Source organism: Bos grunniens, chromosome 11, assembly GCF_055505025.1.
Source record: "Bos grunniens cultivar Pamir isolate PY7600 chromosome 11, Bosgru_T2T1.0, whole genome shotgun sequence".
Classification (NCBI taxonomy): Eukaryota; Metazoa; Chordata; class Mammalia; order Artiodactyla; family Bovidae; genus Bos; species Bos grunniens.
This window is the reverse complement of record NC_141175.1, coordinates 84,669,854-84,687,306: the sequence shown is the minus strand read 5'-3', so window position 1 is coordinate 84,687,306 and position 17,453 is coordinate 84,669,854. Positions and strand designations below refer to the sequence as shown.

General features: G+C 38.3%; 1 protein-coding gene and 1 long non-coding RNA gene across 32 annotated transcripts in view; one reads left to right on the top strand and one right to left on the bottom strand.

Annotated features, from left to right (window-relative positions):
• Window positions 1–1,349, bottom strand: part of SLC8A1 (solute carrier family 8 member A1) — a 447,983-nt gene extending 446,634 nt beyond the window's left edge. For 4 of the 17 annotated variants that reach the window (XR_015137133.1, XM_086327304.1, XM_086327312.1 and 1 more), the window contains exon 1: window positions 1,093–1,345. Coding sequence is in view for 1 of the 17 variants with exons in the window: in XM_086327297.1 (XP_086183423.1) it covers window positions 1,093–1,122 (30 nt within the window). In the remaining 16 variants the exon portion in view is untranslated. Of the gene's footprint in view, window positions 1–1,092 lie in introns of all 17 variants that reach the window. The other 13 variants (XM_086327294.1, XM_086327301.1, XM_086327297.1 and 10 more) reach the window with 6 other exon arrangements.
• Window positions 498–17,453, top strand: part of LOC147363453 (uncharacterized) — a 271,934-nt gene continuing 254,978 nt past the window's right edge. For 11 of the 15 annotated variants that reach the window (XR_015137168.1, XR_015137166.1, XR_015137159.1 and 8 more), the window contains exons 1-5: window positions 498–842; window positions 10,203–10,283; window positions 12,644–12,810; window positions 14,254–14,345; window positions 15,126–15,371. This is a non-coding gene — a long non-coding RNA (uncharacterized LOC147363453). The other 4 variants (XR_015137155.1, XR_015137160.1, XR_015137163.1 and 1 more) reach the window with 4 other exon arrangements.

Below are 17,453 nucleotides of genomic sequence, written 5' to 3'. Positions count from 1 at the left end.
GACACAATATTCTCAATGAGGGAAATTTTGAATTTAAATTCCATTATCTTGTGTAAAAATGCTTTTAATTCAGTCTTGAAAACACACAGACGTTTTATAGTTATGAGCTGCAAATCCGCCCCCCCACTTTTGTGTTTTGCAGAAGTTCATAGATTTTGCTGACAATTTTAAAAGAAATGCTTAATGATCTAATGATTACCATTTGGTAATTAGCTGGAGTAGCATTTCAACATGCATCTGATAAGCTTTGGCTCGGTTAACCAGCATCCTGGAAACTAAAGTCATAGTGATTCTGACACTGTTCTTGTCTTCATATTCTTGCTTTTACTTGGGACCCCAAGACATCTAGCTTTTGTGATTCTGCCACAATATACCATCCCCTGAACATCACTGATGGCAAAATTATCATCACATAGCTTTCCCCTCAAGCTCCTTAGTTTTCAGTCATTATCAACAAAGAGAGAAACGTTGAAGGTACTGAGAAGTCTAGTGCTTACAGCTGGTTGCAGCAATTTCAACTTGCGCAAGACCCCATGTTTGTGAAAACAAACCAAGAATCTCTGAACGGGATGTAATCAACCTCCCATCTACTGAGAAACACTGCAAAAATGACTTCAGCTGCCAAAAATAATAATGTTGTTTACAAGCAGCTCTTCCTAGGTCTAAGGAAGAACTAGCCACACATGTGAGTTTACGCTGGATTCCGACGAGCAAGCAAAGAAGAGGGCAAAGCTTACCTCCCTCCCATAAAATACACAGTATCGGAACCCACGGGAAGCTGGGGCCCGTTTCCAAGGTGCTGGCAATATTGAGGGAGATTCGTATCCACAGAAATCTAAACAGTAAGTGACCCCAGAGAAAAGAATTCTATTTGGGAGCAGTTCTTTGTGGCCACTTTCCCTCTGTAACCAAGCTGCCCTGTCTTGTGAAGGCAGAGCTGTTAAATACCTCTTAGTCACCAGCCCCAAACCAAATCTTTCTTTTTTTCAAAATATTATTTGGCAGGTTCCTTTAAGGGACCTCAAGAGCTTGGGAGGGAATATTCACAAATGACCCTTTAGAAACGTTTCATCACAAAAGCCCTGCACCTACCTCTGGTTGAGCTGGCCGATCAGTCTGCATGGGCTGGATGTGAAAAAAGACCCGGGGTGATGGCTTCTCCAAATTTACCAGAAAGAACGAACCTGGGATGCTTGTCGTTTAAGTGTCTCTAAACATGGTTTGCATAGCTGGATCTCTGCTTATCTGTGCCTTTCGGCTTTCGCTTCCATACATGGATCTGTTCCCAACAGTAACTCCAAGCTGTCGAAAAGAAGCTATCTGGCAGCTCTCCGCTTCATCCAACACATGGATGATAAAAATACACATATAGAGATCCTTCCAGCCAGGCGCATTTCCCACCCTGCCATCCTGCCACTATGCCTTTTCACAAACACACGTTCAGATTGGCATTTTTACTCTCTAGATGGTTAGAGAACAACCAATTTTTAACCTGATTCCCACATAGTGTTTTCAGGATGTGGGTTTCCTGAGCTTTGTGAAAAGAGAGATGTGATTACAGTTCCTTACCAGGATTTTCATCCTTAAAGATTTCAGTGATAAGATACAGGTATGAGACCCAAAAAGCATTAGGAAATGAATGGATGTCTGAACAATGGATTACATTGTTCAGGGATGAATAAATACATAAGGTATTTCTTTAACCAGGGATAGTTGTTAATACTCTGGATAGTTTGTCTTAAAGAAACAGTCCCCAGCCTTTCTGGCACCAGGGACCAGTTTCATGGAAGACAATTTTTTCATGGACTGGGGTTGGGGGGTGGGTGGGGATGGTGGGGAGGAATGATTTCAGTATGATTCATGTGCATTACATTTATCGTGCACTTTATTTATTATTATTATTACATCAGCTCCAGCTCAGATCATCAGGCATTAGATCCTAGAGGATGAGGACCCCTGTCTTTAAGGATAAGGTAGCAGCAGCAGGTCAAAGTAATCAAAATCTCTAATAAGAGGAGGAAAGGCCAAGTTCTTACTGGAATTGCTTCTCACTAGGATAATTGAGGCAGTTCTAAAGAAGCGACCATCGGTTCGAGATTCAGGAAACATTTTTTTCTTTAATGTTAAAGAATATAAACCTGAATAGAATACTAATTACTACATTTGTTAACTTCAGTGGTACTCTAAATGATACATAGCTGTGACTTACATTTTAAGTGGTGGGGGTCGGGGGCAAGGGGAACAAATCCTGCTCTGTGTGGTAGAGAGGTGATGCATACTCCCTTAGGATGCCCAGTTCTTTTGAAATCTAGCTTTTCAGGTGTTTAAGCTTATCTGCCTCTCTATTTTCTCAATTTGTTGTTACTTATGTAATAAGAGGTCAAAATATGGAAAGAGAGAGAAAGAGACCTTTCAAATAACATTTTCCCATCGGTTAACTTTTTCAAAATCACGTTAAAACTCCTTAGAGTCTCTCGTTAGAAAAAATAAATTTGAGACACACAGGCATAATTCATTTTAGTATATTGAAATGAGTTTGCTTAAAATATTCCAGAGGAAAAAGGGAGAGGCAGACAAAACATGACTAACAAAATGATCATATTTGCAGATAGCCTATAGGTACACCTATCAACCTGTGACTGGAGTTCATTATTATCTTCTCTATCTCATGTAGGTTTTAATATTTCTATAGAAGAAAAATAGAGAAGGATACCTAACTGATATATTTATGGCAAGTTAGAGCACTCCTAAGTTTTAGTAATCTCTGTGTAATAACACTAAGGTCAGAACAATGAGAGGCAAAGTTGTTTTTTGTTCAAAATATTCTGAAATTCCAACCTCTCTCGCCCTCCCTACCAGCAATTACGTATATATAAATAAATATATGCATATAAATATTACATATATAAATTTAATATAGTTATAACATTTTTCTTTATATGTTTATATAATAAATTATATAGATCTTCATAATAAATTACCTAGTATTTATATAATAATATATAGTCTATATAATAATACCTAATGAAAATTAAGATTGATATTTAACAAGCTGACCAATGATAGGCATGGTAAAAGATGACTTTTCCCAGGAGTTATTCATCACCCTCCCTTCCCTTGCCTTTTCCTACTGTAGAAATTCAAAAGCAAAGCTCTTCTTTTCTCATCCATTGCTGCTAGGGATGACCATGTAACACTGTTTTGGCCAAACAGGGGTAAACAGGAGTCCCTTGGTGAGACTTCAGAAAAGGGTTTTTTTTTTTTTAATTCACTATTTGCAGGGCAGAAGTAGGGACACAGACACAGAGAACAGACTTGTGCACACAGGAGGGAGAGAGTGGCATGAATTGAGAGTGTAATGTAGAAATATATACATCACCATATTTAAAATAGATAACCTGTGGGAATTTGCTATAAAACACAGGAAGCTCAAATGGGGGCTCTGTGACAATCTAGAGGAGTGGGATTGGGTGAGTGGTGGGACGGAGTTTCAAGAAGGAAGGGGACATACGTATGCCTATGGCTGACTCATGTTGATGTGTAGTAGAAACCAACATTATATTGTGCCCTCCAATTAAAAAATAAAAAGGGACAGGATCAGCTTTTACCCATCTTGTCCTTTTGCTACTTCCACCTCGTTCCTTCTGAGAGAGCAAATTCAAGGCTGAAATTGCAGCTGCCATTTGGTGACCAGGAGGGGACAAGCAGAGGGACAAAGGCCTGGAAAGCAAGGAAAGTGAACCAGACAGACAAAAGAATGTCAGTTCTTGCCAGCAATCCTGAGTCGCTGTAGCAATCGCAAGCTGTCCGCCTCTTATCAGTGGAGAAAAATAAAACCGTAATGAATACAAGATGGGTTCTAGATGATCAACTCAGGATTCAAATGAAAGACAATGCTTTGGTCCTAGCTCTGTTACTTACTAGCTATGTAACATTGGTCATATCACAAAGTTCTGATTCTTCCTCTGTTAGTTAGTCAAGAAAACTCTTGACCTTCTCACCCTAGAATTATCCTATGAGTTAATGTGTTTGGCATTGTTTAGTTAATATGCAGAGCAGTTACTACATTAGGACCCACAATGACTATGTATACCAGGGCCTGGGAGACTGCTCTGTTCAAAGAACTCACAGACCCTTTGATAGGCTTAACTTAAGACCTCTCGGAATTTTTAGCAACATCCAAGGTATGAGAAGCTTGTGTATTCCAAAATGCGTTTGCCCGTTTTGGGTTGGCCAAACTGAGTTGGCATGTTCTTGATGAAGCTTGCTGTGGAAGTGGGCCAACTTCCTGCTTAGCTTGGGTAATCAATACTCTTGGCCGGGGAGATTTTCCTCAACTCTGGAAGATGCCTTGGGGTATGTGTATAAGGAAAAATTCTCTTGTTAAGGAGGTTCGAGTCCTATTATACTTTCAGGGAAAGAGGTTAAACTGGTCTTCATGACACTTGCAAATGAGGAAATCAGGATTTAATGTATTGACATCAAAAAATTTGTTTAACTCCATAGAGAAGTGCATCTGGGCATGCTCTCTCACTATGGGATAGTTTGCACAGGCTGTTCCTTTCAATGGAAAGTTCTGTACCTTCCCCCAAAAGTAGGCACATTCATGCATATACTTTACCTTTTCTGCCTGATGAAGGTATCCTCAGGCTTTTAAGATTCAGCTCAGTGTCTCTTCCTTTCTCAAGTCTTTCCAGACCTCACCACCAGATATTACAAGGCACATATGGCATACTCTAGTCTCTTCTGACCTCTCCACCCTTGGCCATTAGACTGTAAGCTCCTGGAAGACAGGGGCACCGTATTATTTGTTCTTGTATTTCCAACATTCAATGCAGTGTCTCTTCTACAGTAACTTGACAAGTTTGCTGAATAATTACATGGATTAATACATGAGTGAAAAATGGACAGATGATAATTAACTCTCAACTAGTATTATTAGCCTGGCAGCCCTCCCTGCTGTTTAAGGTATAAGAATCTCAAATAGGGACTTCACTCTTAGTCCAATGGTTAAGACTCCATGCTCCCAATGCAGGGGGTTAGGGTTCAACCCTTGGTCAGGGAACTAGATCCCACATGGCACAATGAAGACCCTGCATAGCCAAAAAAAAAAAAAGAGAATCTCAAATATCCCACTGACCATCTGGATAGTGTCTGCCAACTCAAAGGAGACAGAAAAACAGAGTGTCAAAAAATATCAACATCATTTTGGTTTATCTGGACAAATTATCTAATGTTTTCAGTTCCCTAAAGCAGCGGGCCACAATGTTAACACAGATCATTTAGACTGGATGTCTGACACAAATTAGTAGTATTAAAGAGAGAGATAAGGATTGTAATGTTTAAAAAGAGCAGAGATATTCAATTTTTGGTGGTTAAAATATTTTCTTCTTTTGTCTAAGGACATAAAAGAAATCTTTTATGAAAGTCTTATTAAGGCATATAGCAAGTTTTAAAAAGTTTCAAGGCAAATTATTAGCAAACTCAGTCTATCTTTCAAGATGAGGAATAAGTTAAAGCAATTGAACACAGTTCTTACTTATCCTTGAAGAACCACTTCAAACATCATTTCTTCTAAATAGATTTTCTTGACTTGTTCCCAGCATCACCACTGACACAGTGATTAAATTTTTTCTCAGCATAATGTCCAAACTTCTCTTATATTATTGAGATATAATTCACATGCCAGACTATTCGCTGAGCCACTGTACAATCCAATGGTGTTTACTATAATACATTTGCAGATATGTGCAACTATCACCGCAATCAATTTTAAAACATTTTCATCTCATTCCTGTCCTTCCATTCTCCTCAGCTCTAAGGAACCAGTAATCAACTTTCTGTCTCAATGGATCTCTCTATTCGGGACTTTAATGCATTGTCTTTTGTGTCTGGCTTCCTTCATTTAGCATGTTTTCAAAGTTCATCCATTTGTAGCATGAATTAGTACTTTATTTCTCTTTTTGACTGAGTAATATTTCATTGTGTAGATATACCCTATATTGTTTATCCATTCATCTATTAATGAACATCTCACTGTTTTACACCTGTTGGCTATTATGAATGATCCTGCTATAAATATTTGTGTAAAACTTTTTATATCAACATGTTGTAATTTCTCTTGGATGTATACTTGGGAATGGAATTGTTGGGTTATATGGTAATTCTCTTCCAAGGTGGTGCTAGTGGTAAAGAACCCACCTGCCAATGCAGGAGATGTAAGGAATGCAGGTTCAATCCCTGGATCAGGAAGATCCCCTGGAGGAGTGCATGGCAACCCACCACAGTATTCTCGCCTGGCAAATCCCATGGACAGAGGACCCTGGCAGGCTATGGTTCATAGGGTAGCAAAAAGTTGGACACAACTGAAGCAACTTAGCACGCACACATGCATGGTAATTCTATGTTTCATCATTTGAGGAACTGCCAGATTATTTTCTAAAGCAGTTGTGGCATTTTATAGTCTCACTAGCTGTGTATGAGCGTTCAATATCTCCATACAATTGTTATATTTTTTGTTCTCTAACTTTCTCATTCAAGCTATGCTAGTGTTTGCAGAATGGTATCTCACTGTGGTTTTGATTTGCATTCACTGATGACTAATGATGTTTAACAGTTTTTTCCTGTACTTGCTGGTTATTTGCACATCTTCCTTGAAGACACACCTATTCAGATTTTTTGCCCACTTCTTTATTGGGTGGTCTTTTTATCATTCAGTTGTAAATGTCTATTATATATTCCAGGTACAAATTTATCAGCTACAGGATTTGCAAATATTTTCTTGCATTTTGTGGTGTTTTGTTTGTTTGTTTTACTTTCTTGTAAAAGTAAGTAAAAGGGGCACTCTAGGGGGTGTTGAAATATTGATGAAGACCAATTTATTTTTTCTTTTGTTGCTCATACTTTTGCCAAATCTGAAGGCATGAAGTTTTCTGCCTATGCTTTCATCTAAGAGTTTTATAGCTTTAGCTCTTATGTTTAGGTAATTAATCCATTTTGAATTAACTTTTCTGTATGAAATGGACTTCATTCTTTTGTAAATTGATACCCATTTGTCCCAGCACCATTTGTTGAGCATACTATTTTTTTTCTCATTGAATAGTCTTAGTAATCCTGTTGGTTGTCAGTTGACTTTAGATGTACTTATTTAGATTTGTATTTAATTTATTTCTGGAGTCTCAACTTTTTCCTATTGATCTATATGTATGTCTGTCTTTGTTCCAATAAGACACTGTTTTCATTACATTATTTTGTAGTAAGTTTTGAAATTAGGAATGAGTTCTCCTACTTTTTTCTTCTTTTTTTCATAATTATTTTGACTATTATGGGTTTCTTTACCATCTGAGCCACCAGGGAAGCCCTATTATGGGTTTCTTTCAATTCAATATGAATTTCAGAATCAGACTGTCTGTTTTTATAATATAGTCAACTGAATTTCTAATAGGAATTGTGTTAAATCTGTAGGTCAGCTTTGAGAGTACTGCCATCTTAACAGTATTCAATCTTCTGATCCATAAACATGGGTGATTTTCATTTATTTAGATCTTTGTTAAATTTTTAAGAATATTTTTTAGTTTTCAGAGTATGTTTTACACTTTTTGGATAAATTTATTTCTAAATATTTTATTCTTCTGCTGCTATTGTGAAACGAATTGTCTTCTTACTTTCATTTTCAAACTGAAAATGAAGCCACCTGGACATTTGTTTTCTTTACAGGTAGGTTTTTTTGAAAACTAATCTGATCTCTACACTTGCTATAACTTTACTCAGATTATCTATTTTTAAAAATTAGTTTAGTTTCTTAATGAGTCTTTTGAGGAATTAGTCATTTCGTCTAAGTTATCAATTCATTGGCATACAATAGTTTATAATAGTCCTTTCAATCATTTTTATACCTGTAAGATCAGTAATAATGTCCCCTCTTAATGTCTTGAGTCTCTTTTCTTCTTGGTCAAGCTAGCTAAATGTTTGCCAATTTATCTCTATAATTATTACATCTCTCTGATGAATTGGCTCCTTCTCATTATAAATGGAAGTGTTGTAGCATGTTTGCCTCAGATTTCTGGCTTAAGTTTTGGGTGGATGATGGCACTATTTAAAGCCAAATTCTTAACTTGCCATTCCCCGTTCAGCATTTTTCAATACTTACCCAGGCCTTTCAGGATAAAATAAAAATTTCTTAGTTTTTGAAAATGTTCTGAGAGTTACTTGTTCACATCTTAATTACTTCTCTGGTCAGTCACCATCAAAGTTTCTCTCATTTCATTATAAATGACTTGGTGTACATGTGCATCCTGGCCAGTTGCAAAAACTTGGTTTTCTTCACCTGCTATTTTCCTGCATGTCTTTTGCCTACACTATCATTCATTCTCTTCTTTATTTAGCTAACTCCTTGAATTTCAAAGCTCAGATCAACTGTTCTCTTCTCTGGGGAGAAGATTCTTCCTCTATTGTTTAGGTTTTTGAGGCATATTAGGCCTACTTTGTACAACCCTGACATTCCACTCAATAACTGTAGGGTAATTATTATTTTGTTGGTTAGCTTTTCAGTTAGGCTATAAGTTTTATATACTCAGACAATAGATTTCATTTTTACTTGCATCATTAAAACATCATACAATAGGTGTTCAATACAATGTATAACTGAATAAGGGACTAAACGGACAGATGAATAAGTTATTCTCAATTCAAAGAATAAAAAAAGATTTCATGGAATAATTGCCTGGCTTTGAATTATACTCCTCACTCTTTTTAAAAATTGTATTTATTTGTTTTTGGCTGTGCTGGGTCTTTGTGGCTGTGCTGGGTCTTTTTTCCTGAACGGGCTTTTCTTTAGTTGTGGCAAGCGGGGGCTACCCTCTAGTTGAGGTACGAGAGCTTCCCATCGCAGTGGCTTCTCTTCTTGTGGAACACGGGCTCAAGGGTGTGTGGGCTTCAGTAGTTGTAATGCATGGGCTCAATGATTGTGGATCCCAGGCTCTAGAGAACAGGCTCAATGTGGTGCATGGGCTTAGTTGCTCCACGGCATGTGGCATTTTCCCAGAGCAAGGATCGAACACGTGGATTTTTTACTACTGAGCCACAAGGGAAACCCTATACTCCTCACTCTGAAGCAGGGTTAGGACGGAGACAAGCATAAATCACATACCAGGTACATGTGTCCTGAGACCCTGAGTGAATAATGGTGAGAAGGCGGGGGGTTCAGGCAGACAAAGTGTTGGAGTAATAGCTGAGATGCAACATGGTATAGAATATGTTTGGCTAGTTGTGCGGGGTCCACTTTGGCTGATTCTTGGGGTGATTGTAGGGGATAGTGGGACCCAAAACCCCTCAAGTGGCAAGCTTATCATCATTTTGATTTTGAATGGGTTAAATGGAGGAGTTATGGCATTGTTGAAATTGCTGAGACTGGAGCTAACATATACACACTATATTTAAAACAGCTAGCCAACAAGGACCCATTGTATAGCACAGGGAACTATATTCAACTGTCTGTGATAAGCAATATGAGAAAAGAATTTGAAAAAGAAAGAGTATTGCGTATGGATAGGCTTCCCAGGTGGCACGAGTGGTAAAGAACTCACCTGCCAATGCAGGTAGAGGTAAGAGGCGTGGGTTCGATCCCTGGGTCAGGAAGATACCCTGGAGGAGGGCATCGCCACCCACTCTGTTATTCTTGCCTGGAGACTCTCATGGTCAGAGGAGACTAGAGGGCTAGAGTTTATGGGGTCACAAAGAGTCAGATGTGACTGAAGCAACTTAGAACATGCATAACTGAATCACTTTACAGTACACCTGAAGCTAACCCAATACTGTAAATCAGAATGAAGTGCTGGGGCTTCAGCTGGTTTGAAAATTGATCTGCTATGCTAATATGATTTCTGGCTTTTTAAATTCTGCCCAGAGCATTGGAAAGCAGAATCATTGTACTTAACATAATAGATTGCATCTAAGAGGTCTCTTACCCACTCCAGTGTTCTTGCCTGGAGAATCCCAGGGACGGTGGAGCCTGGTGGGCTGCTGTCTATGGGGTCGCACAGAGTCGGACACAACTGAAGCGACTTAGCAGCAGCAGCAAGAGGTCTCTTAAATAATTCTATAATATAATAATTCTGGCCCTATACAACAGGCATATTAAATTTACTTGCTGTATTTATTGTTAAAATATTTGATTATTTGTGTTATACATCCTTGTATTTCAGATTACATGATTTGGTGATTTGAAGCTGTTATTGGAAACTTGACTCTAACTGAGCTGGCAGTATCCAAGAAGATGATCTTGGGTAAATCCATTTCATTTTTGCTCTCTTTGCAGGGTCTGATTTTCCTATTCTGTGCCATTTGAAAATGACAGGCCCTCTTGCTTTCACTTCTTTCCAAACTCATGTCCCTTGATTTATAAGAAACATTTTGTTATTATCTGCCAGGTTATTGTTCAAGGTTATACTTGTTGTTGTAGGTCAGTTGCTAAGTCGTGTCCAACTCTTTGTGACCCCATGAACTGCAGCACGCCAACCTTCCCTGTCCCTTCACAATCTTCCAGAGTTTGTTCAAACTCATGTCCATTGAGTCAGTGATGTCATCCAACCATCTCGTCCTCTGCCACCTCCTCCTCTTGCCTCATTATTTCCCAGCATCAGGGTCTTTTCCAATGAGTTGGCACTTCCTGACAGGTAGCCAAAATATTAGAGCTTCAGCAACAGCTTTTCCAACAGATATTCAGGGTTGATTTCCTTTAGGATTGACTGGTTTAATCTCCTTGCTGTCAAGGTCTGTCTAGAGTCTTCTCCAGCACCACAGTTTGAAAGCATCAATTCTTTGGCACTTAGCCTTCTTTATGGTCCAACTCTCACTCCCATCATGACTACTGGAAAAACCACAGCTTTGACTATATAGACCTTTTTGGCAAAGTGATGTCTCTTCTTTTTAATACACTGTCTAGGTTTGTTATAGCTATTCTCCCAAGGAGTAAGCATCTCTTAATTTCGTGGCTGCAGTCCCTGTCCCCATTGATTTTGGAGCCCAAGAAAATGAAATCTATCAGTTTCCACTTTTTCCTCATCTATTTTCCATGAAGTTATAGGATCAAATGCCATGATCTTAGTTTTTTAAATGTTCAGTTTTAAGCCAGCTTTTTCACTCTCTTCTTTCATTTTCAGCAAGAGGTTTTTTAGTTCCTCACTTTCTGCCATTAAAGTGGTATCATCTGCATATCTGAGACTGTTGATATTTCTCCCAGCAATCTTGATTCCAGCTTGTGAATCATCCAGCTCATCATTTTGTATGATGTACTCTGCATATAAGTTAAATAAACAGGGTGACAATATACAGTTTTGACGTACTCCTTTTCCAATTTTGAACCAGTCTGTTGTTCCATGTCCAGTTCTAACTGTTGCTTCTTGTCCTGCATACAGGTTTCTCAGGAGGCTTGTAAGGTGGTCTGGTTTTCCCATCTTTTTAAGAATATTCCACAGTTGTGATCAACACAGTCAGAGGCTTTAAAGTAGTCAATGAAGCACAAGCAGATGGTTTTTTGGAATTCCCTTGCTTTTTCTATGATCTAACGGATGTTGGCAATTTGATCTCTGATTCCTCTGCCTTTTCTAAATCCAGCTTATACATCTGGAAATTCTCAGTTCACATATTGCTGAAGCTTAGCTTGAAGGATTTTGAGCACAATTTTACTAGGATGTGAAATAAGTGCAATTGTACTTTAATTTGAACATTCTTTGGCATTGCCTTTCTTAGGGATTGGAATGAAAACTGACCTTTTTCAGTCCTGTGGCCACTGCTGAGTTTTCCAAATGTGCTGGCATATTGAATCCAGCCCTTTAACAGCATATTTTAGGATTTGAAATAGCTCAGTTGGAATTCCATCTCCTCCTCTAAGCTTTGTTTGTAGTAGTGCTTCCCTCGGCCCACTTGACTTCACACTGCAAGATGTCTGGCTCTAGGTAAGTGCCCATACCATCGTGGTTATCTGGGTCATTAAGAGACTTTTTGTACAGTTCTGTGTGTTCTTGCCACCTTTTCTTAATCTCATTTACTTCTGTTAGGTCCTTGCCATTTTTATTCTTTATTGTGCCTATCTTTGCATGAAATATTCCCTTAGTAACTTCAATTTTCTTAAAGAGATCTCTAGTTTCTCTAATTCTATCATTTTTCTCTATTTCTTTGCATCATTCACTTTAGTAGGAAGTCAAGAAATACCTAGAGTAACTGGCAAGTATGGCCCTGGAATACAAAATAAAGCATGGCAAAGGCTAACAGAGTTTGCCAAGAAAATGCACTGATCATAGCAAATACCCTCTTCCAATAACACAAGAGACAACTCTACACATTGATATCACCAGATGGTCAGTACTGTAATCAGGTTGATTATATTCTTTGCAGCCAAAGATGCAGAAGCTCTATACAGTCACAAAATCAAGACATAGAGCTGATTGTGGCTCAGATCATCAGCTTTGTATTGCAAAATTCAGGCTCAAGTTGAAGAAAGTAGGGAAAACCACTAGGCCACAGTTATGATCTAAATCAAATCCTTTATGAATATACAGTGGAGGTGACAAATAGATTCAAGGGACTAGATCTGGTATACAGAGTGCCTGAAGAACTATTGATGGAGGTTCATAACATTGTACAGGAGGTGGTGACCAAAACCATCCTTAAGAAAAAGAAATGCAAGAAGGCAAACTGGCTGCCTGAGGAGGGCTTACAAATAAGCTGAGAAAAGAAGAGAAGCAAAAGGCAAAGGAGAAAGGGTTAGATATACCCAACTGAATGCAGAACTCCAGAGAATAGCAAGAAGAGGTAAGAAAGCCTTCTTGAATGCACAGTGCAAAAATTCTACTTATGAGCCCCCAAACAAAAGAATAAAAAGCCTGAAGCCATCTCAAGTTCCTTCTGGGTGCCAAGGCGTCTAGCCCATCATAGGTGCCCAATGATACCCTCTGCCTTCGTGTGACACACGAGGACGTCCCTTCCATGCTGGTGGTGGTGGTGGTGGTGGTGTGTGTGTTGGTCACTCAGTTGTGTCTGACTCTTTGCGACCTCATGGATTGTAGTCCACCAGGCTTTTCTGTGCATGAGGATTCTCCAGGCAAGAATACTGGAGTGAGTTGCCATTTCCATCTCCAGGGGGCCTTCCTGATCCAGGGGTTGAACCCAGGTCTCCTACATTGCAGGCAGATGCTTTACTGTCTGAGCTACTAGGGAAACCCATGCTTGTGGTAGAACATTATGATTATTACACAATTCAGTTCTGTATTTTATTTAAAAAATAAGGAAAACAAAACAGTATTCAATTATTTCTTGCTGTCTATTGGGACTGTAAATTCTCCTTTTCAGAGTGGATTAGAATCTTCCTGACTTCAGAATCTGAGCCCATTATGTACTTTGTAATCTATAATACCTAACATAGTGTTCTGTTCCTAAATAAATGACTTCCTAAAGAAATAAATAATTTTGTAAAGAAATATTAAGTATACTTCTCTTAGTTCTCTCAGATTTTGCTATTATTAAAATTATTTTTCACCAGATACTATTAAAAATCAGTGGTTAAAAAGCTTTACTAATTGTAATAGTGTATCATTTAAAGTCTGTTCTAAATTCCTATATAGACAGCCTCATTAAGCACGATTATGTCTATGGGCTTATCTCTGTGGAACAGGCAGCAATATTAACGCTAAAAGAAAGTACAATAAAGATGTGGGTTTTTTGGGACATAGGTTTTTTTGAGTTATAGCAGGCAGAGCTTGAAGAGATGAACTAAAATTAGGGTAAGCAATTTCAAGGTATTTTGACTAGAGTTGTTGGACAACTGAGCAGAGAATGCCTTATTACCATTCTCTCTCAATAGCGTAGTTGGGCCCCAGGGAATACATACATATACATATACATATACATATATATATATACACACACACACATACACACACACACACACACACATACACATTCCAAGGTGGCACTTATTGTAAAAAACTTGCCTGTCAATGCTGGAGACATGAGACACTGGTTTGATCCCTTGTTCAGGAAGATCCCCTGGAGGAGGGCATGGCAACCCACTCCAATATTCTTGTCTGGAGAAACCCATGGACAGAGGGCTATAGTCCATAGGGTCACAGAGTTGGACACAACTGAAGAGACTTGGCATGCACACAATATATATAATATATATGTTAAATTATATATTAATATTTATATATAATGAATATTATATATATATATATATACTTTTTCTTTTTTTGCAAGGAGGGTACTTTAAAGGCACTGATGAATGAGAAGCCATCCTGTCAAGCTGGCTGGGACCAGATTAAATCCAATGAGGCTGACACTAACTTGGGGTGAGTGAGTGGTTATGATGGGGCTGAAAAGTAGGAAAGCATTTCTTCAAACACACCTGGCCATTGGTCCCAAAGAAAAAGTGAAGAGACTTTGCAAAAACTTCAGGTTACAAAACATTTCTTAGGATCTATCCATGCCCGGAGCCTCATCAGAGCCATCTAAGTCCATCGATTATTATATGTGTCATCTAAGCTATTCATTAACTCAGGAAAAAGTCACAGACAAGTGTTTAGAAAAATGCACAGAGGTTACATGAAGATGTATATTTTTCCAAACCAGCACTTATGTTAAGGTATGTCAGAACTATCTACAAGTTACTTTAATGGGACCACTTTCTAAATGCAACAAGTTCAGTAAATCACTCTACTTTTCTTTGTCTTTTCATCTTGCATGTAAAATTTTAACCACAGTGGAGGGAGAAAATCTTTGGCCCAAAAAACAAATGTCTTATCCACAGATACAGGTAAAGGGAAACATTATTGCTTCCTACTCTGGTGGTGGTGGTGTGTGTGTTGGTCACTCAGTTGTATCCTACTCTTTGTGACCCCATGTACTTTAGCCCACCAGGCTCCTCTGTCCATGGGATTTCCCAGGCAAGAATACTGGAGTGGGTTGCCATTTCCTACCCCAGGGGATCTTCATGACCCAGGGATTGAACCCGCATCTCCTGCATTGTAGGCGGATTCTTTATCCCTGAGCCATCATAGAAGCCCAAGATGGAAACCATAGCTCTTCAGTGACAGCATTAGTCAATGTGATTTGTTTTTAATTTGTTACAGGGTCAAATATCACTGGTAAGTGGCATAAAATGCTTCAAAGTATTCCTGTGCTTGTGCAGTTGCTCTAAGGACTTAAAGAGGGAAATCTTAAAGCAACGTGCTCTGATCAGGAAACAGCTGGCAATGGCAGCGACCTGATATGGAGCCATCAAGAACTGAAGGTTTATTTTGAATGAGAGGTGTTGTCCAGCTGTGAGACTGAGTGATGGCAGCTGAGAATAAGTACACAAGCAATCATGACTCCAGGTATGAAGTTATTGAGACTGTATCTTGTTTTCCTTCTTTTTCTGCTATTGCATCCATACGGCTGCGTTCAATCCTATCTGTGGAGGAGGAATAAAGTTCTTCAGTTTATTCTTCTTATTAACGACAGTTTCTGAGCTGTCATGATTTGGAATTATAATGATAAAAATGGCTCTTTCAGATAAAAGAAGCAATATATTCCAAAGTCAAATTATGTATTGGACAGGTAAGAATGCTTCATCATTAAATAGTCTTTAATAAGCTTTGCCATTAATTTTTTATATTAGTTGTTCTCCCTTTTCTGTAGTTATATAGCTTTGAGCCAAGTCATTTCATTCTTCCTGGTTTGTACCAAAGTCACAATTTTATTGCAATAGACCATATGAACTGCTCAATTAATTATTTGTTTTTGAGCAATCTAAAATTGCAACATTTTCTATTTGATTGCCACTTTAGGAGTTTGCAAAGCACTTTAGCATGCCTTATTTAAATTAAAGTTCACCGCAACATAAAGATATTGTCCAAAATATGTGGTTTTTAAGCCTCATTATTTTATAGTCATATTCCATGTATCATATCCACATATCATAGACACAGAGACAGACAAATACAAATACATACCTATGAAAACCATATTCCCCAAATTTATGCTTTGTGCTTTCTTTTAGGGTTTTCTTATCAATATAATTTAAAAAACCCTCTTCCTGTTTGTATTACAGAAAAAACCTATTTGATGATTCAGAAATTTTACCCTGTTCCTTTTTTGGTTCTTATAATTATGTAAGGCACTGATTGGGCCAGTTACCACATGGAATATGAATATGGATAAGATAAAATTCTTTACTTCAGTGAGATTAAAAGTCATTTACTTTCTTCACCCAATCCTTCCCAACCAGCACTTTCACTAGACAATTTCAGTAGGAAAAAAAGGTACTTATTTTAGAACCTGAGGAGGCAAGCTGGAGCCTGGGCAGATTTTCCACTTGTTGGAACTGTTTTGACCTTGCCTAAATGTACAACACTCTTTTTCATCTGGTTGCCTTTATAATGCAAAGGGCAGAGCCAAATGGCTCAGAGCACAATCAGTGGGTCCAGAGTATTGAAACACTCTCTCAATGACAATGCCAAGTTACTTTTTTGTTCGTGAAACACTTGAAAAATGAGAAAGAACAGCAGGCTTTCAAGAGAGAACTGAGAGAGTTGGTTCCCAATGCTTTCATTACCAAAAGAGGGTGTTAAAATGCATAGAAATGTTAAATCTCTACTAAAAAATATCAATGAATGACACATCCAGTTGCAGCTCATTCGACCTTGATTTAAAAATCATTTGCAATCTTAAAATAGAATGGTTCTGAAATATAAAAAGTATTTCAGTTTTACCTCCTGAGTGTGAATGTATTTGAAAAACCAGAGGGGAAGCTGTCAAAGGGAAGTAGAATATCTGTACCACCACCTACACTCTCTCAAACAAAAATTATAATGTAGTTGTACAGAAGTATGTTCTAACGGAACACTCATTTTGTTAAAATGTGTGTGGGACCCTGTAGGTTTAAAAAGTGCCAGGTCTGACCATAAGATAAAATAATAATACCACTAGTTGGTATTCATATAGCATTTTTCTACTGAAGACCCTAAAATGATTTATGTGTATAATTCAATCTTCTGGTTGTGTTATTTGGAATCTTAGCCAGTATGCTTTTAATACATCAAGCAACCTGGAAAATGATCAAGCCTCACTGTAGATGAAGTTTTTAGGGATTTAATTTCTTGTTGCAAACCTGGGAAATAAGAGAGTAATGATCCCTAAACCAAGGCAACTCTTGCACGTAGGCAACTTCTCCATAGACTGTTGCTACATGTGGTATGAAGGACACCATTCAAAGCCCCCACAATGTTGCTGCTACTGCTGCTGCTAAGTCGTTTCAGTCATGTCTGACTCTGCGACCCCATAGACAGCAGCCCACCAGGCTTCCCCGTCCCTGGGATTCTCCAGGCAAGAACACTGGAGTGGGTTGCCATTTCCTTCTCCAATGTATGAAAGTGAAAAGTGAAAGTGAAGTCTCTCATTCGTGTCTGACTCTTTGC